This window comes from Phascolarctos cinereus, unplaced genomic scaffold (assembly GCF_003287225.1).
Source record: "Phascolarctos cinereus isolate Bilbo 61053 unplaced genomic scaffold, phaCin_HiC Scaffold_3;HRSCAF=262, whole genome shotgun sequence".
NCBI classification, from domain to species: domain Eukaryota; kingdom Metazoa; phylum Chordata; class Mammalia; order Diprotodontia; family Phascolarctidae; genus Phascolarctos; species Phascolarctos cinereus.
The window spans coordinates 165,674,821-165,687,552 of NW_027555736.1; the positions used below are offsets into that span (position 1 = coordinate 165,674,821).

General features: G+C 35.2%; 1 protein-coding gene across 1 annotated transcript in view; it reads left to right on the forward strand.

The window, feature by feature from the left end:
* FBN1 (fibrillin 1) overlaps positions 1-12,732 on the forward strand; it is a 302,515-nt gene that overhangs the window by 147,019 nt on the left and 142,764 nt on the right. Inside the window, exon 8 of the mRNA XM_020976933.2 lies at positions 8,980-9,105. Within this exon, the coding sequence (XP_020832592.1) occupies positions 8,980-9,105 (126 nt within the window). The remainder of the gene's footprint in view (positions 1-8,979; positions 9,106-12,732) is intronic.

Below are 12,732 nucleotides of genomic sequence, written 5' to 3' on the forward strand. Positions count from 1 at the left end.
TTCTAGGACTTAATGCAAGCAGCATAATATCTGTAAACAGGAGCATCTGGAGGACTTGAACATCTATAGAGACTTCCTTTTCATTTGAACCCAGTGTAAGACATCCCCCTGGCTATGATTTTATGAAGACTTTTGTTGAAATGTGTCTCTTTGATGCTAATAATCAACAGGTCATTGCACAAAGCTTTCTTTCTGGAAGAAACTGGCCAGAGAATGACAAATGGATATAACATGGAACAAATATGTAAACATTTCTTTCATGATCTATTTTCTATCATTGGTGAAAGAGGAATCACTACATTTGGATTATACCTCAGTCCCCAGTGCACTATATAAAGAAGTAGAAATGGCATGCATGAAGATAAAGTAGGGATGTATAGCTAGATCAGACCAAATACAAAATGAAGGAATCCATACTGAAATGTCTTGAAAACATTAAAAGATCATTTCCTAAGATATCTCAGAGAGAAGACACCAAAAGAATGGAGGGAAAAGCTCACAAATGATATTAATAGTCCCCAAAAGCATCTAAGAGAACATCATTAGCTACTGGTCCATGTCTGCTTTCTCATCTTTATAAAATCTTTATGAGAATGATCTACATGTGAAATAAAAGGTAAGGTCAATAAAAATATGAGAAAGGAACAGGCAATCTTTTGTAGGCAGTTCTCACAGCAACCTATGTATTTGTAGTCACAACTCAGAGTAGAGAAAATATAAGACCATGTTGTGTTTATTTTTTCAGCTATAATAAAAAGGCATTTGACTCAGTAGTTCAAAATGTACCTTTTAAACCTCTATTACATCATGGACTCTCTCATGCATATGTAAAGATTTTACAGGATTTAGAGAGGGACCCAAAATGGTAAGGTGGCAGGAAGCAGCATAGTGAACTGCTCATCCCCCCCACCCCAAACTCTTAGATCTAGAAAACATACCAGACTAAATCTTGATGGTGATGAGTCACTTTTCTAGCCTAAATGGGCATAGGGAGGTACAGAAGTCTGCACACACTGGGGATAGGCTTACCAGGAGCAGATGTGCAGAGCATTTTAATGCAGGGAAACACTGTACACCAGGGCAAGAGGAGACCTATACTAGGGCACTGAAAGGAGAACGGGTACCCCTTGGCAGCTTTGTCACAAACTGCCCAGTGCTAGGTAACAGATTCAGGGTGGACTGAAAAAGGGACCTGTGCCCAGGGGTAGCATTCTGGATTAGGGAATGGCTGCAGTTGCTATTATATCCAGAGAGGAACAAGTTCTGAAGCAAGGAACAGCAGTGTGGCTCAGATCCCAAGAAGAGAGCAGGGTCTCAGTTCTAGCATCTATCCTAGACTGAAGCCTGCAAAGGAATGGTCAGGAGCAAGAATCCCAACTGGGGGAGAGCAAGCTGTTCTGTCATGATGAACCAGCAGAGCTTCCCACCGGCTGATAGTGTATGAGCCCAACAGTCTACTGTTACTAAGTTCCAAAGCCAGGAAAGAAACTCACAGAGCTCAGACCAGGGGGACAGCAAACAGAAATTTCCCTAGATCAGACCACTTTGGATGCATTGAAAGTTTACAGGTCCTCATCCTGAGCTGTCCTTGAGAGTCTAAAATAACACAGCATTCAATACCATAAGAAAGTAGCAGCAAGACCATCCCAAATTTTCTCCCTGGAAGCGTTCAGAGGCTGGCTCCAATATCAAGTCTGACATCAGGAAGTAGACTGAAAGAATGAGTGAACAGAAAATGATTCCTACTGTAAAGAGCTATTATGGTGACAGAAAGACATAAACCCAGAAAAAGAGAATGACTCTAAAACATCCACAAGCAAAGCCTCAAAGAAAAATAGCTTAGTCACAAATTCAGCTAGAATTCCTGAAAGAGATAAAGCGAGATTTTTTTTAAGAATTTAATTTTTTTTAAATAAATGAAATGGAAAAATTTGGAAAAGAAATGAAAGCTATGGAAGAAAAAAAATCAGAAAGGGAATTAAGAGCTTGGCACAAGAGGTACAAAACTTTGCCCAAGCAAAAAATTCTGTAAAAATTAGAATGGACCAAATAGAAACCAATCACTCCATGAGATAATAGGAGATATTAAAACAAAGTCAAAAAACTGGAAAACAGAAGAAAATTTAAAGTATCTCATAGCAAAAACAGCTGACTTGGAAAACACATTAAGGAGAAAAAAATTAAGAATCATTGGACTACATCAGTGCTACGTCCCAAAAGAAAACAGAGACATCATTTAAAAAGAAATCTTAAAAGAAAACTGCCCACATCTCTTAGAATCAGAGGGCAAAGTGGAATAGAATGAATCCATTAATTACTTTTTGAAACAACCCCCAAATGGATACTCTTGGAATGTTATAACCAATATCCAGAGCTTTGAGGTCAAAGAAAAAAAATACTGCAAGCAACCAGAAAGAAATAATTCAAGTACTGAGTCAAGATAACACATAATTTAGCAGCCACCAGTATTAATGAGAGTACAGCTCAGAATATGATATTTCATAAAGCAAATGATAGAGATTTACACCCAGAAACAACTTGCCCAGCAAAACTAAATATAATCCTACAGGTGGAAAAATGAATCTTTAATGAATTAGAGCTGGAGAGAAGTGGAGGCAACTAGTGTCACACAGAAGCCCACAGAATTTCAGATTTGGAAGGATCTTCAAAGGCCTTTTAACGTCCAACCCAGACCTGAAAGAAAGAAAAAAAAAAGAACCTCCTATGCTACATATCTGACAAGTGTTCACCTAGCCTTTGTTTGAAGACATCCAATGCTGTGACTTCCTATTATGACTTTGGATAGTTCTAATTATTAGGAACTTTTCCTGCGGATTAAGCCTAAATTTGTCTCTTTGCAATGTGCACCCAGACTTCCTGTTTCTGCCCTCTGGAGCCAAGTAGGATAAGTTGAATCCCTTTTTCACATTACATCCATTCACTACAGGGAGACAATTCTCTTGTCCTCAGGGATGCTATATGACTGTGAATTATATAGATAAACACAATTGCTTATGAATCAAAATTATGAGTCACCTAAAAGCTAATATAATATAGCCCTAAATAAGCATAGTGCCATGTAAAATTGCACACAAAAATTGACAGAAAGCAAACCACTTGAAAGATATGTGATCAGAAAAAGATAATAGACTTATCAAGGAACAACAATAAGTGATAATTCATGGACACATTGCCCCAGTTCTTTCACTTTGACTTAATCATATTATCTCCTTATCATAGCTATTCATGCACACGTATACCCTCCTCTGCACCACCACCACCCCAATCCCTAAAAGACTGTTAACTCTTTGGAAGCATTGTCTTGGTTGTAGAGCTTTGTGTATTACCAATGATAAATGCTTGTGGAAATTACGTTAAGTACCTTCTTCATAAGATCTGTATTATTTTGAAAGACCTTCCTTTTATTCATCCCAAAAGAATATTATTAAACTAAATAATCATTTGGGCATTTGTGTCTTAGCAACAGCAGTAACACTCTAAATATGAATCTGCTTCTCTCCTCTCCATTCTCCCACCCCACTCCCTTGGTAAGTTTGAGGTGTCATGCCAGTTTTGCTTCTTTCAGGTCAACCCCTTGGCTCCATCTTTCTCCCTAGTATGTATTAAAGACTTTAGTTCAATTTACATCCATCAAGTTGGAATAGACCCACTTACCTTTATGAAACTTCACAATGACAATACTGTTTATGTTAACATAAGCTCTAATATAAGCAGTAAAATATTGTTTGGTTTAGCCCCAATCCTAGAATAGAAAAATGGTGATTTTGCTTTTAAAAAGGTCAAAATGTTGCTTTTAAAACAAACATGGAGAACTTGAGTCAGAAGACACTCGAATCTAGTCCACTTATATCTGAATTTTTCTTTGTTAATTAAGGACTCTGCTCAGGCCTGAAAACTTCAGTTTTGCTCAGTGTCCTCTACTTCTCAGTGGTTTGGAGCAGAAGCTTCAGTAAACACTCAACAGTTCAAGATAGAAAGCCCTGTGTTCCTAGCATGCCCATACATGGAAGGGAAGGTAGCCCACACTACTAATATTATAGCTGCCCCCTGAGTTTTCTCTTAGAGAGCCTGGGGAGGACTTATGAAGAACTGTCCTAAGTCATCAGAAATAAATAGAGTTGAAATAAGAATAATGTGATTGCCATTGAATGGGGCAGTTATAGTTGTCAGGGTTCTTCTGCATCAATAAAGTGATATATCTCTTGTGCTGTAACACAGAAGTTGGCTGTGTATTGGTCACCACTCACTTTGCAGTAACCCCTCAGCAGGCTCATGGTAATGTACTGATATACTCAAATGAGAATTTTCTGACGAAGCCCAAGAGTTGTGGGGAGTGCCTAACTTTATATAATGAACAAATCTCTGAAGATTTGTGTGTAAATTAAACTTTGGTGAATTGAGATGTTTTAGAAAATGATTACCATTTGAAGAAATTTTTGGTAAATTGTTTTGTAAAGTGAGTAATCACTTATTTATTTATCTATTTATCACATTAATGTATCTATTTTTTTAACTTATCTATTTTTAAAAACTCATATTTTCATAAGTTGGGTTTCCTCAAAGTGATGTCTAACTTACATTAGACATAAACTCATGATTTAGAGCTGGAAGGGAATTTCAAAAGTCTTTGAATCCATTCCCCATATTTTCCAGATGAGAAAACAGGCTTGCAGAGCTTAAGTGACTTGCCCAAGGATGCACAATAAGTAGCAAAGACTGAATTTTAACTCAGAATCAAAGTATTTTATAGCTACAAAGTGATTTCATGTCCATTATCATGTTTGATCTTCAAAATAACCCAGTGAGGAAGGTGATGCAAGCATTCTCATTCTCATTTAACAAATGAGAAAAACATCACACAGAGAAGCTGTTACTTTCTCCCAAGGTCACAAAGCTTATAAGTGTTAGAGGTAGCTAGGTGGTACAGTGGGTAGAACACTGGGCCTGGAGTCAGGACAAGCTGAATTGAAATCCAGCTTTGGACACATTAATTATGTGACTGTGGGAAAATAAGTTAACTTTTATCTGCCTCAGTTTCCTCATCTGTAGAATGGGGATAAAAATAGCACCTACCTCCCAGGGTTATTGGGAGGCTAAAATGAGATAACATTTGTAAATGCTTTGCAAACTTTAAAGATTACATAAATGCAAGCTATTATTTTTATATAATGCTTTAAAATACAAGGTGCTTTATGTGTATAACCTTATTTCATGCTAACTATCACCCTATCTGGTTTATTTTCCTCATTTTGCATATAAGGAACTGAGAGTCAGAGGACTTAAGTGACTTGCCCAGGGTTAGAAGAAGAATGTGAACACTTGTCTTCTGGCTCTTAGTCCTGTGTCCTTCTACACTATACCCTGATGCCTTTATAAAGACTTGATGAGAAGTGATCAGAATTTCTAATATTATGTTAATGAATGTTGTTGGTCACTTTTTGTAAGCATTCTCTTAAACTAGATTTAACTCTGAAAGAGTTTATTTCAGAACAGATTCATTTTCTGTTTATAAGTACATGTTTGGACTAGTTTTCCAAATACTCTATTTCTAATATATACACTCTGGTTTTTCTTGCTTATTCAATGTTTATAAAGATAATATATTAAAATATTTTATTTCTGAAATGTGAAAATAAGCTTTTAAAATTTTTCTATCTTAGATTACTCTATTATATTTTAAAAATTAATTCCATCCATTAAGATTTTCAGTTAGGGTCCCCTCCCTTCCTCTCTTAGTGGAAATGTTTAGATGAAAGGTTATCCAAAACTAACACTTGACAAAATGAATTCTAGACGTGGAAAACAGTAACAGATTAAATGTGTAACAGTGTACTTGTCTTGTCTATAATGAATCTATAGGCCATGAAGAACAGGGAAAAGAAGGTTGCCAACAGTGTATTCCTGCAGTCATACCATATTTCAATCATACCATATACCTTCCCTTAAAATAACCTAGTTAGCATGAAGATGGAAGATGTCTTCACACACAACTTTTGTAGAAAGTAGTAGAAATGATTATTTCACTTTTTCCTATGTGTATCTCTAGAGTTGCATTGAAATCCTGTGTTAACATATACAGTAGTTAGTCACACAGTGATAGTATTTTGCTCATACTTAATCCAGTTATGGTATACTTTTAAAAATTTTATTGCTACTATGTTTGACGAAATGGATTTTCTACAGCTGCTATTGCTTCTCAGTCAAAAAACTGGGATGATTTTATTAATGAGAAGTTTATGGTACATGACCTCACCTGAGCCCTTACTCCTATCCAACAATCCTACTCTTACTGATATCTGATCTCATTTCCCTATTATGATGATTTTAAACTTTCCCCTCTATTTTCAAGTCCCCAATTGCATCCCTAAAACTTCTACTCAAGTCAGAGTGTTTGGCCAGCTACTTAACTGGAAGCCTGACTGAAACTTACTCTCTAGCCAATACGCTGTTGCATTCCCCTTTAAGTACTCTGTGATCCTGCCAAACTGGCCTCTTCATCACACACGACTTTCCATTTCTTATCTCTGTGCCTTAGCAATGGTCATCTCTCATGTCTGAAATACTTTCCCTCACATTTCATTTCTTGGAATCTGTAGTATCCTTCAAGAACTCAAGCCAAGTGCACCATCTCTATGAGGCCCTTCCTGATCATGCTTCCCCCAACCACTAGTGCCTTTCTACCTCAAATTACCTTGTATTTATTTTGCATATATGTATATATGTATAGGTTATATTCTCTGATAGAATATAAGCTCCTTGAGGGCAGGTACTATTTATTTCACTTTTGTCTTTGTACTCCCAGCACCTAACACTTAGAAGATGGCTGGCACCTGGAAAACCTAAGTTCTTATTGATTGAATAAGTGATTAAGATTATCCAATAGAATATCTCTCATCTCCTTTTCTGTGCCTCTTTAAACACCCTAGCGTTGTCACTCTTTTCTCTTGGCTGTTATCACATAAGAAGTGATTGCCTTATTCCTTGCTAAGCCAATCCTTCTACCTGGGACACTGATCCCACTTATCTCATTAAAAGGGCCTTGCTCTAGATATCCATCTCCTCTTTCTTATCCTTCTTTCTTTTCCTATTTGATTAGTTCTGTCCTGTATATGTATAAATATACTGAGTCTTCATAATTTTTATATTAATAAAAAGCCTTCTTATAAAACTATTTACTACCAAGTGTCATTCTTCTGCTCAAAACCTTTAATGACCTCTTTGTTTCTTATAAGATAAAATGTATGCTCTTTAACATGAAATTTAATGCCTTTAAAATCTGGCATAAGCCTCCCTTTCTAAACTTATTTCTTTCTCTTTCCTTCCATGCACTCTATGCTACAGCCAAAATTCAATTCAATAAAAATAAAGTGCCTACTATATACACAAGGAGCTGTCCATGGTAGTGGAGTACAAAGACAAAAATGTTACAATTCTCCTCAAAGAAATTATGTTCTATTGGAAGCATACAATATATATGCAAATAAGTAAGTGGGCAATTTGAGGAAGGAGAAAGCTCTAAGAAGGTGGAGGTGGGTAGGTAGACATGAAGCAGGAAAGCTTTGCATAAGAGGTTGTGGCACATGAACTGAACTTTGAAGGCAGATAAGTATTCTGAAAGGTAGAGATTAGAAGGGAGTGCATTTTAGACATACAGAATAGCTGAAGTGAATGCAGGGAGATGAGAGATGGAATGTAGAAATATCAGGGAATATTAGCAGTACATTCTAGCTAGAATATAGACTTCATGAAGGGGAGCAATGTGAACTAAAGCTGTAAAGAGAGCTTTTAGTCAGAATGTGAAGGTCCTTAAATGTCAGGCTTAGGAGTTAATCTTTTCTCCAAAAGACAAAAAGGGAGCAAGGCACTGAAAGTTTTAATCAATGGAATGACATGATGGGACCTGTGTCTTAGGAATATTATGGTGATTTAGAACTTGAAAAGTACAGTTTTGGAAAAGTGAGATAAAATATTGAAGATGATAAAATAATCAAGAAGAATGAAAGAACCGGGTCAATAAGAGTGGTAATGAGATTGGGGTAAGAACTATACAAAATTAAAAGGACGAGTTAATAGTGGTAACTCTAAAACCTACTATAATTTGTATAACTTGTACTCTGTTAAAAGAAAAAGAGAATGACAACTCCAATTTTTCTTATCTATCTTATAATTGTAATAATAATTTATGTGCCTATTTATTACAATAATTTTGTTTTTATTTTCCCAATGGGGATGGGGTGGGACAAAGTAGATTTTTGTTAGTTAATAAAAATTTAAGCTTATTTTAAAAAATTATAGTCTTCTAAGTGCCTAAATACACCAAGAGGAATGATTCCTGGAAAAGAAAAAGACTAAAATGTTCAGGGAAACTATGTAGCTTCTTAGAGACTATAATTGATAAAAGAAAAGAATTACTTAGAGTAGGAAAAATCACGAGTAGAATACTGAAAAGCTTTAATTTTTTATTAAGCTGTGAGTATTTCCCTGTATTTCCTGCTTTTCTTCTAATTTTATCTGCCTTGGTTTCGTTTTGCAAAATCTTTGATTTTATTTAATCAAAATCATCCATCTTATCTCCTGTGATTCTCCGTCTCTTGTTTGGTTATGAAATCTTCTCCTATCCAAAGATCTGACAGGTAATTTCTTCCATGCGCCACTAATTTGCTTATGATACCACCTTTATGTCCAAATCATATATCCATTTTGAACTTATTATATTGGTATATAGTGCAAGATGTTGGTCAGATGTTTTTGGTTCACTGGACTACCTTTATAAGGCTCTAAGGTTCTTTCTTGAGGGAAAGAATAAACTAACATATTATGGGCAGGACACATTATAATTGGCTTTTATTGTTTGTATTTGCATTGTTTCAGGGGACCTGATCTGACTGGCAATGTATCTAAACCCACATAAAAATAAGCCATTTATCTAACAGGCTTCTGATGTTTGCTACATTACAGATATTGATGAGTGTGCCACTATTCCTGGAGTCTGCGATGGGGGTGAATGTTCAAACACTGTCAGCAGTTATTTTTGCAAATGCCCCCCGGGATTTTATACCTCTCCTGATGGAACCAGATGTATTGGTAGGTGAAATGAAAATGCAGTACACTGTTGATGGAGCTCTGTTATGAAAATTTGCCAAGTAGATGATATTTGCTTCCATACTGAGCAGTTTTCTGAGCAAGTTTGCTCAGTAAAACACCTAATGGTACTATATCCTTTCTAATTAGGGCAGAACCTTAACCTTATGCAAAGGTTGGTATGTGAGTACCTTCTTTAATGAGTCTACAACCCAATACATAACTTAGTAGTTCAATGCTGAATTAAGCATAGCTCAAATAGGTCAGAGTAATGGATTCTAACTGGTTATAGAAATGCCTCCAGGAATATTTTGAGGATATGAATCAGTTCTCCCATCTATCTATGCACTTGATCTTAAGGATTTCAACAATCTGACTTTTCTAAGGTCCCTAAGAGGGACCTTTTGTTCGAGCCAAGAAGGTCTACTTACCATCCCTAGAATATAGCATATTCTCACTCTCCATTTGGAATACTCCTCAGTACCAATATTCTCCAAACCACAGATTACACTCCCCCTTCCTTTTTTTTTCTCTCTATGAACCCTTCCCCATTCATCCCACTGGCAGCTGAGCTTTTCCACTCTTGAACCCATGTAGTGCTGCTAATCCATACCACTCATTTATCACACCGTCTGTACCATATCTTAAAATGTCTTCTATTAAAATTAATTTTAATGTCTATTTTATTTTTTTGAATGTTTTAAGGTCTTCTTGTAAGCCAATGATATATTATGCTTTTGTTCACCTAAATATATCTCTAATTAATGGAATTTGGGGTAATGTAACAAAATGAACTAAAAAAAATCTAAGGTTGCAAGGGAAGAAAATATTTTTGAGTGTGTCAAGATTATCTAGGAAAGTCAGTACGGCCTGGAAATCTTCCACTTTGCTCAGCATCCTTAATCTATGTCTGGTTATTATACCTTCTCCCACTTATTAAACCACAGAGTCTCTCGAAATTCTGACTTTTTCCTGCAAATTCTACAACTGTTCATGGCTATAAGCTAGCATTGTTGTTTTTAAGTGTTGGTCATTTATAAGTCAGATGTTTTAAGTCTGGGACTGCTTATATACACAAACATGGTTTATTGCTCTGCCAACCTTCAGTTGCAAAATTTTGATCCAAGGTCCTGAGCTCTAAATCTAGTAAGTGAGCCATCAGGCTAAAAACAGACATGTCAACACAGTCACAATTTCCAGTTTTCTAAACATAAGTGGATATTAGCTAGTTGACTGAATTTTGCATTGAGTGTTGCAGCCATAGCCTGAAATTCTATTTGTAACCTGAAAGTAGACCACACTGTAAATTATATGTACATATTTCATAGTATAGTCGTGTTTACATTAGGTTGTGACCACCAAACTTATTTGCACCTGGGACATCACACTAGGTTTGAATGTGCGTCTCCACTCACAGTAGCCTTTGGTTTGAACCCAAGACATTTCTTTGAATACTGAACATCAAGCATTATATGGTTTTTAAGTAGTTGCAAATTTATCACATCTTGAAAGGTTCTACAGATACTGTTTCTTAATCTTCTTTATGGGGAGCTCCTCTCCTCAGCTTCACAAAGCTAACACTGTTTCTAGTTCCATTGAATCCATTCATCCTGGAACTTTCTTCATTAAACTTCCTCTGCCCCTTAGTCATGAGTTCAGTCTGACCAGCGGTACAGAAACTTCAATCGCAGAAAAAAATTTAGAAAGCAATTTAATTCCTGCCAGTGGTTTAAAAACATTTTTTAGAAATAATTTTTTTTCCTTTCAAAAACTAGCCCATAACTTTGTTTTATGATTTGTTTATGTTTTTTAGACTTCTTGATGTTAGTGATTTAAGTATCTCTAAATTAGTTTTGTTTCTACTTAGCTGAATTAGGGGATGATGTAGTATAAATAGTTTCTGGTCAGGTTTTAGCCATGTTGGTTGCGGTAGATCATTCACTACATCCTTTGTTGACTTCCTCATTAGGAAAAACATTTATAAAGTTTTTCCACATATATGCACAAGAACTAAAATTCCAATCATTGCCTTTTTATTTCTTTAATAATTTCCCAATTTCAAAGTACGGATCACAATGTCTTTATCTCGTTGAATCATGTACAAGAAGAAAATTTTTTTTAAACTTCTTTGGTTTGAGGACATGTGAAAGCTTCACTTTCCTTTCACTTCTTAATTTTCCTAATAATTAGGAAACTTCAGTATTTTTAAAAAAATTTTGTCTGGCAAGTCATAGCTCCTCTAAGCCTTGGACATGTTTCCCATAAATTCTATTAACCTTCCCTCCATGCAGTGACTATTAACACCTGCAAAAAAAGAAAACTCTCTGTTGATTTACTAGATATTAATTCTTTTTTTGAAAAACTCGACATTTATATGTGTTTGTAGTGACATAGGCCAAAATAAATATAGATGTTACCCTTTTAAAGCAACTTCCATGTTTTTTGATTTTGAAAAACAAAAAATAAAGACGGGGATAAATTATTAACTCTGAAGTAATCTTTACTTGATGAAATAATTTACCCTAGATTCTTTTAGCTAATAAGATCACATAATAATGTTTAAAACTATTCAGGTTATGAAAATTGGATTTATCCTCAACTCATGGAAAGTGTACTTTGCTTCCAGTTAAGTATCTGTGTAGACATCTGGCAGGTGGATAGAGATAGTAGGTAGTGGGTTATCTATCTCAAATTTATTGTAGCAATATCTCACTTGAAACCTATTAAAACAGCACATTTCTGCTTTGTCACGTGCTATTTTTCTGATAGCAACGACTTGTATTGGGGTGTACCACATGTTATCATGACAAGAATGTAACCCAATAAAAGTAATATCTAGAAATGTGTCTTGATGTGTTGCTTTGAAAAGATAACTTTCTTGCCAAAAACAATTCCTCCAAGAAATGCCATATCAGGAGTATTTGAAATCATGAATAGTTTAATCTGTGAATTTTAATTAGTTCCTTTTAAAACTCTCCTAGTGGTAAGTTATTAGGACAAACAGAAATAATGATAAATAAACATCTTCTGTCCCATCTTCTGCTTGTCTTAAGTCTGACTTAATGTTAGCTTCAGGAAAATAAAAAAGACAAAATGTCTAACCATTTCAGGTTGTTTTGAAATAGGTCTTAAGAAATATTGGTAAATAAATATGTAATGTAGGTGTGGATATTTTTTTTTAAATCAAATTTCTCCCCCAGCCCCTGCTTACCCTTAAGTCTGACTCAATTGTTAGCCTGAGGGCAAAAAAAGCAAAAAGGACAAAATGTCTTATCATTGCAGGTTATTTTAAAAATAGATCTTATATAAACTAATTGTGTAAAGTTACTAGAATTAAATAGTTTGATTCCAGGGAGAGTACATTATTTAATTCAATTCAATAAGTGTTAAACACTTAAGTTGTATTTAATTGATATTTGAACTCAACACGTCAAAATAATTACAAAGATACATATTTTAGCAGTTGCGAAAAATTTACTGTGATTATATATTAACATAACACAAAATCAATACATATGAATATATGATATCATAGGGAGTGATTTTGTTATTATTCCCTTGTCCTCTTTCTGATTGTTCTTTCCTACAACTAGTTCAAATAACACATCCATGAAGTAGTTGCATTATTTG